The sequence below is a fragment of the Peromyscus maniculatus genome, chromosome 9, assembly GCF_049852395.1.
Source record: "Peromyscus maniculatus bairdii isolate BWxNUB_F1_BW_parent chromosome 9, HU_Pman_BW_mat_3.1, whole genome shotgun sequence".
In the NCBI taxonomy this organism is placed as follows: domain Eukaryota; kingdom Metazoa; phylum Chordata; class Mammalia; order Rodentia; family Cricetidae; genus Peromyscus; species Peromyscus maniculatus.
In genome coordinates this window covers 8,546,392-8,561,111 of record NC_134860.1, presented here as the reverse complement: position 1 = coordinate 8,561,111, position 14,720 = coordinate 8,546,392, and the positions used below count along the sequence as shown (strand labels likewise).

The 14,720-nt window shown below is 43.6% G+C and overlaps 1 protein-coding gene across 1 annotated transcript; it reads right to left on the bottom strand.

The window, feature by feature from the left end:
* Window positions 1-705: 705 nt before the first annotated feature.
* On the bottom strand, window positions 706-14,396 carry LOC121832172 (uncharacterized). Its single transcript, XM_076544362.1, has 4 exons — window positions 14,258-14,396; window positions 12,859-13,017; window positions 1,661-1,742; window positions 706-1,142 (listed from the first exon to the last, which is right to left on the bottom strand). Exons 1-4 carry the CDS (start codon window positions 14,282-14,284, stop codon window positions 982-984), a joined length of 429 nt encoding a protein of 142 aa, XP_076400477.1. The 5' UTR covers window positions 14,285-14,396; the 3' UTR covers window positions 706-981.
* Between the last annotated feature and the right edge of the window lie 324 nt (window positions 14,397-14,720).

The window sequence follows — 14,720 nt, the reverse complement described above, 5'->3', positions numbered from 1 at the left end:
GTATTGTAAAATAAAATTAAAAAAAAAAAAGAGTGAGCCTTTGAAAGTTACCTCACTTGCTCTCTGCTTCCTGGTTTGCTATGATGTGAACAGCCCCGCACTCCAGCTGCTGTGAACTGAGTTGCTTTGCCATCCATGCCTTCCCTGACATGGTGGACTGAAATCATGGCTCGGAATAAATCTCTTCTCCCTTAAGTAATTTTTGTCAGGTATTATGATCACAGAGATGTGAAAATAACTAATACAGGCTCCATCCCTTCTCCACTGTGCATGTGAATGTTGTGACCAGAGGTTGATTTTGGACTCCTCATTTGCACCCCACCTTAATTTTTTTAAGGAATTTTTAAAATTCATTTTACATACCAATCACAGATCCCCCTCTCTTCCCTCCTCCCTCCCCCCAGCCTTTTCCCCCACCCATCCATCCCCATTTCCTCCTACAAGAAGTACAAGAAGGTAAGGCCTCACATGGGGAGTCAGCAGAACCTGGTACATTCAGTAGAGGCAGGTCCAAGCCCCTCCTCCTGCCTAAAGGCTGTTCGAGGTGTCCCACCATAGGTAGTGGGCTCCAAAATGCCACCTCATGCACCAGGGATGGATCCTGATCCTACTGCCAGGGGGCTCCTTAAGCAGACCAAGCTACACAACTGTCTCGATTATGTAGAGAGCAAGGAGGGCCCAAAGAGTAATGCATCGATGGCCCTAGGAAGGGGAAATAGATGAAATCTCCATGAGTAAACTGGAGATGTGGGGGTGGGCGATGGAGGGTAGGGGATGGGGAATGAGAACATAAGGGAATGGGATGGTCAAGATGGAACAGGGACAGAGTGGATAGCAATGAAAGAGATGCTATGATAGAGGGAGACATGGGGATAGGGAGAAACTGGATGCCAGGGAACTTCCCAGGAATCCACAAGTATGACCCCAGCTTAGACTACCAGCAATAGTGGAGAGGGAGCCTGAACTCGCTTACCCCAGTAATCAGATCGGTGAATACCCTGTTATCATAGAGCCTTCATCCAGTAACTGATGGAAGCAGATGCAGAGATCCACAACCAAACACCAGGCCGAACTCCAGGAGTCCAGTCGAAGAGAGAAGAGGGATTCTCTGAGCAAGGGCATCAAGATCACGATGGGAAAACCTACAGAGACAACCAAACCAAACTAGTGGGAACTCATGAAATTTAGACCAATGCCTTTGGACCCTCCACGGAACTGGACGAGGCCCTTTATTTGGTTTTCTTAATTTTGTACGCAAGGCTAACCTAGGCTCAAAGAAAGTTGATGCAGAGCCAGGCATGGTGGCACACCCCTTTAATCACAGTACTTAGGAGGTAGAGGCAGGCAGAATTTTTGAGTTCTAGGACAGCCAGGGTTACACAGAGAAACCCTGTCCTGAAAAACAAAAAACAGAGTTGAGGTACTGTTTTCTTTTCTGTTGGGGAAGAGCTTTCATTGAAAATGCAGTACTGAGTTGAACACTATGGTTCAAGCCTGTAACCCCAGCACATAGTTGGTAGAGACAAGAGGATTACTGTAATGTTGTGTCCTGCCTGGTGTACATAGTGAGTCCGAGGCCAGCTAGAGCCACGTAGCAGACCGTGTCTCAATTTAAAAGAGCATTATCTCTTCTCTACAGTTTAATAGAATTTAGATTTACCTGTGAAGCAGTCTGAGGCTTTCAGGGTAATGAGGTCAATTACTACATTAGTTCCTTGTCTTGTACAGCTGTCACCACACACCTGGGGGAGGAAGGGTTTATTAGGGCTCACTCTAACACAGCAGAGAAGGCAAGTGGGGGAAACTCAGTCATGGTGGCAGGAGGCAGAGGCTGTTTCCATGGCAGCATACTAGGAAGCTGCCCATAGGCTCAAGGAGCTAGGCAGAAGTAGACCTAGGCTAGGCTTTACTGCTCAGAGGCTGTAGTGGCCTACGTCTCCCAGTCAAGCCCATCCGAAGACTCCCCAACCTCCAGAGGTTGCACCAGCAGCTGGAGGACAACTGTTCAAAGTGTGAGCCGACCCTGTGGAGAGGTTCCTGAGATGCTGGAAAGCAGTGCCTAGCTGGAGGAAGTAGCTCCTGGGGGAGAGAAATACTCAGGGTTATCTATTGTCCTGCTTGACCCCGTCCTGTCTCTGTGTCTCTGCTTCCTGGCAGCCATGAGATAAACAGCTCCCATTCACCATATGTTCCTACTGTGGTGTTCTGCCCAAGTCAATGGTCTTGAGCAACCATGGATTGAACTCACCTGAAGTGCACAGCAGGATAAACCCTTCCCTCCTTAAGCCATTGGTTCTCAACCTTCCTAACACTGCAACCCTTTAATACAGTTCCTCATGTCATGGTGACCCCCCAGCCATAAAGTTATTTTTTTTGCTACTTTATAACTGTAATTTTGATGCTGTTATGTATCGTAATGTAAATATCTGATATGCAGGATATCAAATACTCGACTTCTGTGAAAGTTTCTTTCCACCTTCCCAGAGGGTCTGTGGCCTACAAATTGAAAACTACTACCTAAACCATGCTTTCTGGATTTGCAGAACAGTATTATAAAATAATGTAAAATATTTTAGGCAGAAGTCAAGTCAGGTAATTTGCTATAGAAAACCAGAGTATCACTTTACATCTCAAGTCTTTATAGAGACGCTTAATAGCTAATAAAAAGTTTACACACAGTGGTAGCATCTGCTATCTGAAAGCTAATGTACATTTTGCCTCGTGGTGTAGTTCTTAGGAAAGACAAGATAGAGTTAAGTATTTGTTATGAGTACATATTAAAGTCATCTTTTAACTGTATTTGAAAGTACTAGGTCAGTGAGATCAGAGGCAGTCAGTTACCTAGGCAAAATACATCCATGGCAAGAGCAGCCTCAGATGGCAAACATAGCTTACAGCTTTCTATAAACAAGCCCAGTTCCCTATAGTACTCATTCCCAAACTATTATCAAATATCCATTCTTGAGTAGTCATGAAAATATTAATAACAATTTCACATATTAGAGGAGGCACTCTGCTCACCCTTAGTAAACAGATTTGTTTACTTACTTGCTGACTTAGATGCAAGACCTGACAAGATTCAGAGTAATGGATTCAACTTCTATTGTGTGGCAAACGGCCCAGTAAATATTTACTCAGGCTCTTCCTTCCCCATCTAGACAAAGGCTGAATGGCAGTACCACCCTTTCAATTCACAAAGCATTTGGACCACCAACTTCCTAACATTCCCCTGTAAGTCCTGTTTGAAACAATGTGGCCTCCTCTTGGATGCTGATTCTGATTTTAGTCAAGGATGAATCAAAGACATTGGTGTGCATACTAACTTATTTCCACATACATGATCTGACATCACTTTGTAACACAATACTATTTTCATAGGTGTACCACACAGGTTTTTTTATATCTTGCATTGTCTCTGCTACTATATGTGTATGTTAGGCTTAAGAACTAAAAATATCAATATTGTGATCCTATTATCATCTGTGTCCCTGAGAACCAGGAATTTAAGATTCAAAGACCTGACTTTGAACTCCAAGTATCAATATGAACACATGACATATTTTATCTTTTTGATATTAGAATATCCTCAAATGTAAAAACATTATAAGCCTTTAATATTGCTAAAGAACAAATGTCATGTGTCAATTAAAGGTTTAAATATTTAAATGTATTTCATACTTAGTCTTGTGGATTTTGAATATGTTCACCATCTGCAATTACAAGGACTTACCATAAAACAACAAAGTACCTAGCCTGTGACCTTGTTGGGGGTATGGACCCACTTGTGTCTAAATCTTCTGTCCATTACCATATTAGTAGAATTAGAGAAGTGTTCCTGGACAATACTTTTCTTCATAGGGGAGAATGGTTGTTACAGGTACCAGGACCATCGCTAGCCATGCGTTGTTTTTCATTGTCTCTTTCACTCTCCCATAAATCTTGCTCATGTGCACTAAGAATCTCTCACCTATGAAGCCAAAGGTCTACACAAATGCTAATGCTGTGGAACCACAACACTAACCTTGGAGCTAATTACTCCTGCCATTCTTCCTAAGGGTGAACATACATCAAAGTACTGTTAAGATTCTCAATCTGTTTTAAATGTTCCTGACAACTACATCTAGGTTATTGATTTAATATAAAAATGTCTTATAAGTTATGTTATTCTTGCTACTTCATTTACATTGGTTTATTATTCTTGAATAGATGGTATTTATAGAGAATTTTCAATTTTGTTATCCAAAAGTCTACATAGAAAATCAGGGACAGACATTTATGTAACAAATAGATTACAGTGATTAAATAGATTAAATTTATTGCCTGTATTTATTTTTCACCTCACCACTATTACCATTAGGACTCATCAAATCCTTTTTGGGTATGTGGGTTAGGGGCTGTTGGAATATTTAGTGGTATTCTTGGTGTCTACCTGTGTGATACTAGTGGCAGTCATCTTTCAGATATAACAACTGTAATATCATCTATTCTTTGACAAATGTCTTCTGTGGTGATGTCAAAAATTCAAAGTGAAAATTACCATTCTAAAGCATTGGCTAAGGCACATTAATCATAGAGATTTTTTTCTCATAGTTTTACATTATTATACTTGATAAACATTTTCTGTATTGCAATTAAGTTTATAGCATTGTAATTTTTATTTGATAATTACTTTTATGGCCTGACCACTTAGGATTGGATAACCTATCAAGTGATTTGTTCCTAGGAAAGGTTAATTTTCTCACCTATATTTTGAGATATCATGGGTGCTGCTTCCCTGCCTTATATAAAAGAAACTACCTAGGAAATAAGATTAAGTTTAAAATGTTCATTGAACCTTATTTCATGTTATTATGTAAAATAGTGTTCTTTAAAGCAAAATTAGTGTAAATCAAAGAGGTGGTTAGCTTCACTGATGGTCTCAATCCATTATCAAGGGTAAACTTCAGAAGTAAATCCATTTATTTAAATTTAAACATTAGCATTAAATTAAGGTTAATAATTAATATGAAGTTAATTGTAGTCCATCAGAAGTTGTCTTAGATAACATGATATATGAAAATGAGCAAGGCAGAGGAAAGTTTTATTCTTTCAAATGTTTGTTAATCTATCAATCCAGATAATTTATTACAATGATTGTTTGTTGTTATTGCATATCAAACAAGTTGGCTCTTTTGCTGTGGATGATGAGACTTACTGACTAAGGGGAAAATATAACAAGTAAGTTTATTTTCATTTCTTCAAAGGAAAAGATATTATCCATATAATGGTATATTATAGATTGTGGAAACTGTAAATGAATTCTTTCCAACAGTTTTTTGAACAAAATGTTGACACAGGGTGGGACTATTTAACATTCCCTGTGGGAGAACCTTCTGTTGATATCTCTTAATAGGCTGTGAGTTATTGTAAGTAAATACCATGAAGGCAAACTTTTCCCTATCCTTTTCTTGTAGAGGTATAGTGAAGAAACAGTCTTTTAAGTCAATAAGTATAATAGGCCATTCTTTAGGTAACAGAGAAGGCAAAGGCATTCCAGGCTGCAGAGAGCTCATTGGCTGAATTATTTTATTTATGGCTCTCAGATGTGTCAGCATTCTCTAATTTCAATAACAAATACAGGAGAATTCCAAGGGCTGAATTCCCACAACATCTCACAGGTTACAGTCCATCATCAAGGGAAACCAAGGCAAGATCCCAAGGCAGGGGCTTGAAACTACAGAGGAAGGTTGCTCATTGCTCTGCTCAGCTAACTTTCCTCTATGGCCTAGGCTCACTTGTCTAGGGATAGCCCTACCCAGAGGGCTGAGCCTTCCAAAATCAATTAGCAATGCCTGCAAGCCAGTCTGATGGTGTAAGCTCCTCAACTATGTTTCAAGTACATTAGATTAGCCATCCATAGCAAGCCGTAAAGGGGAAAATACAAGCCTCAGCTTACTGCAAAAAAAATGATTCTTGATGAATGGGATTCTATGCCAAAGTAAAATTTCAATTGTATTAAGAATAATTTAAAAGGATTTATGTCAGAAAAAGAAATAGTATTTAAAATAATGACTGACAAGAACCCCAAGGTACAAAGAAAAAGTTGGTAAATTTGACTACTGAAGCCCCTTCTGGAGGATGCAGTATGGACCTGGGAAGTGGATATGACTGAAAGCACCTTTGATCATCCTGCAGTGTTTTGATGGAAGAGTACCCATGAGAAGCCCTACCCCTTACTACAGAGGCCAGGTCCCAAATACAAGCCTGAATCATCAGCTGAATGCCAGAGCTCATGTTCTAGAGAAATGGAGAAGTCCATTCTGCTTGATGATTTGGGGAAGGCTAGATCCCATTTTGAGAGCCATGGATGTTGAAAGCTTCTAAAGCAGCACCAGGCACATTGTCTATTGTCATTATTCTTGGTGACACACACTGCAGTGTCCACACTTATCATGCTAGTGTCAGTGGTGAGCTCTGTAACATGATTTAACTCTGGAGTATGATTTGTTTCTTATTGCTGTTGTCTCCAAATCCTGCCTCTTTGACCATCAGAAAACTTCAAATCTTAAACCTTTTTTCTGTTAAAGCAACAGGAGGCTTCTAGCTGCTGTTTACAATGAAGGCTTTCCTGGGTCTTCCTTTTAAACAGGAGTTTTTCCTTTCTGAGAATGAATAGAGTGAGCAAGATGTGTTCATGTGGCTCTTCCTGACACCTCACTCTTTTTTTTTTTTTTTTTTTTTTTGGTTTTTCGAGACAGGGTTTCTCTGTGTAGCTTTGCGCCTTTCCTGGAGCTCACTTGGTAGCCCAGGCTGGCCTCGAACTCACAGCGATCCGCCTGGCTCTGCCTCCCGAGTGCTGGGATTAAAGGCATGCGCCACCACCGCCCGGCCACCTCACTCTTTCTAACAGGTACAGTCTGTTTATTTTCTCTTTTCTTTGAAGAGAACCCATTTTGTATCTCTTGGACCCTTTTTCACCAGAGTAACTACCAGCCATAACATAATTATTTGAATTTCAAATCTACACTTTAGAGAGAGACCAGATTGTTTTGTATCTGGGTATCTAGTGAATCCCCTCCTACCCACAAAAGCAAAGACTAGTATTTCATCCTATATAGCTATCCATGACCCAAAAAAGGCCACTAAAAGTCATCATGACTATGATATCTACAGGTGACTCAGATGTGATTTTTGATTATTGTCACTCCTTCCTTTCACTGTCTAAATGAGCCTTTTTCTCATGAGTATTAGTTAAGATGGGAATAAGACTGTGATGGCTATTCTTGGTTGTCAATGTGACTGTATCTGGATTAACAAACAACACAAAATAGAGGGCACACCTGTGGGAGATGTCTGCTTATTTTGAAGTATGAAGACCTAATTCTATTTGGATCTTTGAGGGATGAAGTCACACCTTTAATTCAGATCTTTAATCCAGGTGTAATCTGGACAACTCCTTTTGTTGGAAGGACTTGGAAGAATGAAGCTCTTACTCTTTCTCTGCTTGCTCTCTCCTTGTTAGCACATCCATTCCTTGACTGGCATTAAAGCCTACTTCTTTAAGATTCCAGCATATACTGCAGACAAGCTGAGACATCCAGTCTTGAGGAGTGAGCATCTACTGGATTCTTGGACTTTCCATTCACAGCCAGATATTGTTGAATTAGATAGAGCACAGCCTGTAAGCCATTCTAACAAATACCCTTTCCTTAGAAAGTCATTGTATTACTTCTGGAGAATGCTGGCTAAGACACCAGTAGTGTAGAGAGGACATTCTAGAGCAGTTAGGATCTCATAAGAGTCTCAGCTCACATATAAATTGCCAATAGTCACCTTTCCTTAACCATAGCCTTCCCTAGGTGCTTGCTCACTTCAGAGAACTCAACTCTCCTCCTCCACATCATCTTTACCTAATTCCTTGGCATGCTTTATTTCTTATATTATTGGATATGGATGTGAGGAGGATAAGTGCCAATTTTGGACAGTGTTTATAAAGTGAGTCTCCAACTCCCCATGGGTGAATTACTGAAAATAATTTAATGAAGCAGAGAGAAATCTGTAGCTTTGGAAGGAGGAGGTGCTGAGTGACTTCCCCTGTGTCACAGGAGAGACTCCTGAAAAGGAAACCACAGCTTCTGGTCAGTTCATGGAGAATTAATTAGCAAGGAGGCAAAGGCTGTGCCCCATGACATCAGGAGACCCTTTGCTGGACATTCTGTTGTATCCTGGACAGCTCTTGGAATCCCCAGTGATGTCACTAGTGTTGTAGCAACACTGACTGCCTTGAGGTCATTTGTTCTGTGACCACAAGCTTGGCCCCTAGACATGCTTTCCAGACTCAGAGGTCTGTTTGGCAGAGGGAATGGACAACATGGAGAGACCAGAGTGAGGCAGAAGGATGCTTGTCCTGGGTCTCCCTGGAATACATGTAGAAAATGGTCCTGGGGAAGAGGCAGTGAGTTTTGGGAAGGGGCTGGGAAGCTTTCTGGATATGGTGGCTTCAGCTTTCCAGAGCTAGGACTCAACAACTGGGAACTTCTGGGTTGGAGGCACAGAGGAATTAATGGGATTTCTGTACCATGACTGTGTTTTACAGCCACTGGAGTCCTTTAGATATGTGCCAGTGATAATAGGGAAAGGAGAGTACCCTGGACAACCCTGAGGTTCTCATACTTGACATCACAATCACTTGTATGGCAGGAGCCCCCAAGTGCTGCTGTCTTCCAATGACCCCTGAGGTTTCTGAATTTCCAGCTGTTGATGGCACACAGGTCTCCAGTTCAGCCTAAGAGCTGTTAGATTCAGTGGACCTGGACTGAGACTGTCCCCTTCCTGCCAATTCTGGGTGTCCTGGACTGTCAGTGAGGATGACTTTGTGAATCTGTTGACTATGTTTTGTCCCTGCATGGCTTTTCCATTAACATGAGACTCTGAAGCACAGAGCAAGGGACTTGGGCATCCTTATACTACCAAAGTGTTTATAACAATAGCCATTATCTCCATGCATCTGTCAGCACATGGCTGAGGGCTCCTCAACCAAAGTGCATCCTCTACAGCTGTGAGTAAACCTTAAGAGGTTGTCCACTGGGTCCTCTTGTGCAGGGAGACAGAGAAGACCAACTGACTTCTAAGACATCCACCTCCCTATAGAGAGATGGGAAACTGATACCCACAGAGAAGGAGACTCAAGTCTGAGCTTTCAGAACCTGCCTGGGCAAAGTCTCATCTGTCAGACAGTTTCTGTGCATCCTTCAGTGTGTAAGGATTAACTGATATGAGGTAATGTGTAGGGCAGGTGCTGTGCTTTGACTTCTAGAATTGGGCATTACTGAGATAGCTTACCTTGTCTAGCATGACTTGTCAGTGTGATATAACATCTGAAAAGACATAGTTTGCCTCAGGTAACTTCTGAGACACCCAGCTTCCTATAGAAAGACTGGAGAACTGACATCCACAGAGGGAGAGACTCAAGTCTGTCTTTCAGAACCAGCTAGGGCAAAGTCTCATCTGTTAGTCACTTCCTGATCATCCTTTAGTGTGTCAGGATTGATTGAGATAAGGTAGTGTGTAGGGCAGGTGGTATCCATTGATTTCTAGAATTGGGCATTACTGAGATACCTAAACTTATCTAACATGGTTGTCAGTGTGCTATAACATCTGAATGGACATAGTTTATCCCACATGACTCATTTGTTCTAGTGTTCACCAAGTATAATTCAGAAGCCATAGTCCAGACTTCTGGTGAATTTTCAATCTATCCTGAACTAGTGTTAGCTCCTTATTTCAGGAATGTCAGTAAATTCAGAAGTGTGAAGTGGGCTCTGGGGAAGGTCTAGGGTAAAGGACCCCAATTATCTCTCATTTTGTGCCCTTTGCCTGCCCTTCTCATGCTCCGATGGATATTGTAATTTAATCTGGCTCTTCCCCTTTCCTAAGGGCATTCACATTGTCACAGATGGCTCAAGATCAAGGAATTTGGCTTTTGTGTATCTCTGGGTGAAGCACCTCAGCCGTAACACACTGCATACTATTCTCATGACTATGAAAAATTTGATTTTTCTGTAAATGCCTTTGCAGTTCTGTGCGTGGCCTCTCAATAGCCATTCATGTTTTGTCAAACGTGAATGCAGGAATGGCCCATCATTCTTCATGGGAGTTCTTGCTCTTGTGTCTGAGGGCTCCCCTGGGGAACTCTGGTTCTTATATCTCCAGGCAGACATGTCATTAGTTAATAACACTTTTGGTATCTACAATGGCTGGAATGAAATCTGCTGAAGTTAGGGGTAATTTTCATCAACTCTGGGACTCATCTTTGTTCTGACAAGACAAGACACCCACAATCTCCCACCACACTAACAGCTTTGTGGATCCTCCAGAATGTGCTGGTTGCCTTCAGGGCACTGAACTTTCCTCCCCACCATCCTTACTTAGTTACATAGAAACCTTATTTTCTTGTGTTATTGACTAGAGGTTTCAGGAGTTGGATGAGCCATTTCCTGGGATGTGTTTGGAAGTGTGTCTTCAACTTCCTGTACATGAAGTAGTGAATAAATTCTAATGAAGCAAAAGATCCCTGGGTTTGTAATGAGGAGGTGATGAAGGTCTTCCGTTGTGTTTTTGGGAAGGATCCTGGGAAGGGCAGTATGGCTTCCAGTGAATTGCAGAAGATGTAGTTTGTAGGTAGGTGAGGGCTACTGCTGGTGAACCCAATAGTTCCTTCTCATGATGAGCTATTGAATTCTGGGGAGTCCTTGGCATTCTCTTGATGTCACCATTGCTGTGGGAACACCAGGTGACTGTGGGGTATTCTTCCACTGCCCATAGACATGTCAGCAAGACTGAGAAGGCTGCTTGGAAGGGAGAATGGAGAACATGGGGAAGACCAGAGAGAGGCAGAAGGAAGCTGGGCTTCAGTCTCAGTGTAAAACATGGAGAAATAAATGGTTCTGGGGAAGGCACAGTGAGTCCTGAGCAGGGGTGGGGAGCTTCCTGGAGGAGGTGGAGCTTGAGCTGGGCCTTCCAGTACTGGGGCTTAGCATCTGGGAATTTCTGGGAAACGGGGGGCTTATCCTGCTTCTCTGGGTGCCCTAAGAGTGGGGCCAGAGTCAACAATTTCTGATGGGTAGTTTGGGAGAGCCATGGATTTTCAAGCCTGCAGTGGCTGTTCTGGGACATCCTTAATCTCATTCTGAGTGGAGAGGAAGGGCCAGCAGGAACAAAGTGGTGACTAATGAGCTGTCCTTCTCTGGGTAGGGTGTTGCTGCACTTCATCCTAGTGGATTCCATTAGTTTCCATGGGAATCTGATGCCAATAAGAAGGGAGGGAAAGTCCCCTGGCCAAGCACCAAAGTCTCAGACATTCAGATACTTTGGTCCTGGACACATGTGATCAGGACTTAGTACTGCTAAGCTCTAGGGACAATAGGACTTACCAGCATCACATCAGATATGAGCTGACACTGTCCTCCAAATCTACGTGGCTGGGCTATCTTATGCCTTCCAGGGCCAGGGGGACTGCATTAGAGAGGGAGACACATGCCTAGCCATGGTGGTTGAGGACAGATACATCGGTCATGGGTACCAATTTGAGGATAATTGCCCTACTCTCTGGGGCCCTCAGTGTGTCCCTAGCATTTCCTCTTCCTCGGACTTCCTCTTGGGACTGGAATGGATTCTCCTGGCCCTATGCCATTCAAGTGTACAAGTTCACTTTGCTTTATCTTCCTGCAGGGACTACTGGGAAGTCACCAACCCAAACCTCCACCTACACTGAGCAGGAGCAGCAGATGACAAAGTTGGAGAAACTCACCCTTCAGCTACAGAGTACAACATACGAGCAAATTGAACTGCATGGAATCCTGGGCAGTTATATAGACAAGGATTTGCAGAATAGGTAGTCATTATGTGCAGGTCTCTGCTGACCATCTTGACCCCACAGTGTCTACCTAAGCTTTCCTGAGAAACAGGAGGCTGAACCTCTAGGGTGTCCTGGTGTCTAAACTAATTTTCCTGAGTACACTGGTGAGGCAGAATTTGGAACCTGGTAGGTATGAGATGGGGACACAGGCCATTCAATTAATCCAAATGAAAAGCAGAGCCTGTGACCTGAACCAGAGTCTGAGGATAGGGACAGTAGTGTGTGAGCTCTCAATATGCATTTCAGGAGGCCTTGGCAGGGGTTGGCTTGTGGGAGATGCTAGGTCCTGTGAGTTTGTGGTGAGTCTTTGTACTTGACCAGCAGATGATTGTGTGCTGAAGGCTCCTGGCAGCTGCTGGAGGGCCTGGTCCCATTCATCCATCTCAGTTTGTGGCTGGAAGGCCTGATGCTTTTCACTACTTCTCCATTGTCCTCCTCCTTATACTCTGAGGCAGTTCCACCTCTTGCATATCATGGGCATCCTGACTGTATGTGGTGTGTTTGTGTGTGGGGGAAGAAATTGCCTGAGGCTTTTCTCAGCTCCTCCTTATACTCTGAGACAGTGCAAACTCCCTGCGTTTCATGTGCATTCTGAGTATATGTGGTATGTGTGTGTGTGTGTGTGCGTGTGTGTGTGTGTGCGTGTGTGTGTGTGTGTGTGTGTGTGTGTGTGTGTGTGTGTGTGGGCAGGAGGGTGTGTGTGTATACTCCTGGGTTTCTAGGGTCTGTGGCAGGGCCTGAGGATTTGCCATTTTTACATTTTCCAGGGGATGCCAGTGATGACGCCAGAGAGCTCCACTTTGAGAAGCTCAGGTCTTGGCCACTGTTCTCACTTTGGTGGAACATTGGAATCCCCTGTGGAGTTTATAAAGTCTTCCTGAAGTTGGGATTCCTCCCTGGAAATACTCAACGTATGCTCTGGTCCTCTGTGTATAAGGAGCAGTACCCAGGCATGGGGATACCTGTTGTGAAGACAGGAAAAATATCACCATAGGTTTCCAGTGGCACCAGATATGTGGCACAGACTCCTGGGATCTTCTTAGATAATCTATAGCTTCAAGTCCACTGAGGGTGTTCATGCATCCCTTTATAACTTCCTTGGACAACCTTCTTCTTCTGGCCTGAGGACATGATAGGAAGTTTAATAAGCACCAGGAGGTACCAGTGTATAAGTGCCAGGCTGTGTCTTCCATGGCACTGAGGAGTCCAGAGCATAGCCTGATTCCATATGATACTTGTGGCCTGTGTTCATGGGGTCCTTTTCTCCTGGGGCCATGCCCTACCACAGGCTGAATTCTTTTGAGATGCTGAAAAAGGAGCATAAGCAGGTGATGTCGGACTTGCAGAAAATGCCCATGGAGGTCAGTGACGGTGTGAACAAGGTCAAACAGCTGATTGAGGAGAATGTATCCTACAGGTATGTGCCTGATTTATCTTGGGAGGGACTGATTCATCCACCTTTCTCTTTGACCCAAAGTAAGAGCTCCGGTTCTTGCCTGTCTGCCTCTTAGCAAGCAGCCTGACATGTGGTCCTTGGCCTTGTGCCTCTTGGACTCACTTTTGCTAAGTGTGAAAAGACACTGTTCCCCTCCAAACAATGTCCTGCCAGCTTCAGGAGCCCCTTGATAAAAACAAATGGTTTGCACCATGAAGGGAGTGTCAGGTATCCTAGTACTTCTGGGGCTCTGACCAGGGCTTCACAGAGCTGGTTTCCAAGGGAGCCAAGGACAGAATTGATTCTGGTTGGGACTTCTGCCCTCCTTCCGAGAGTGTTTGCCCTCTACCTGCTGGTGGTTTCCCAGTATCATGAACAGTTAAACACAGTTGTGGGCTGCACCTTGTTCTCAGGGGGACAGGATCCCTTTTGGCATCAGGGGTTTTCAGAAGTACTTTGAATCTTTCTGGAATTTGGTTACTCTCTGGATTTGGCCTCTATCTAAGTGATGCTGGCTTGGCTACTGAGAACTACATTCTTGGGCTTTCTGGGGGTCTGGGACTTTTCAGTGCTGGTGGTACTTGGAGGTAGGAATGGCAAAGGAGGCTGACTAGGGCTCACCGTGTTTGGCTGTTGTTCAGTTACCTCCACGACCAGGTCCTCCGAGATTGCACTGAGCTGAAGGAAAATATACATGTTTTGAGACTGAAGAACAGACTGCTGTGGGAGGAGCAGACTGAGCTACAAGAGTCCTGTGAGGAGCTGAAGAGGCTCTTGAAGGAGGCTCATGAAATGATCTGTGACCCTTCTGCTGAGCAGCAGCAGGTAAGCTGAGGCAGCGGAGGCAGGTGCCCACCTGTCCAACCATAAACATAGAGACACCCATATAACCATCCACCCATCCATCCAGACTCACACCTACATACCATCCAATTGTTCATTTCTGTGATCATTCCCAAGTCTTTTTGGAGAGTTAGCCTCTTGCAAGAATCTGGATAATTGTCAAGCAAAACCTCCTGCTCTGCTAGAAGCTGCAGTACATTGAGAGAGCTGGGTCAGTCAGTCACATATCACACACCTACATGTCATTATGATCAGAGGGCTGCTATGCAGGGATCTCTTTAGGGAACAGCACAAAGCTTTCATTGATGATGTCAGTGGCCTGTGGCTCATTTGCTTTGCAAGGGTCATGTGAGATCACAGGTAGGAAGCAGCCTGCAAGGAATAGAGTCCAGCCCCAGTGCCAAGTGAGTGGTTCTCATTGTCAACATTTTGGGTGGCATGTGGTTTTCTTTTTTCTTCCTGCATCCCAATGAGTTCTCTTCCTTTTGCCAAGCTCTTGGTTCATAGTGACAGATGTCTGAGTAGCACCTTCTCAGTCCTTTTTCT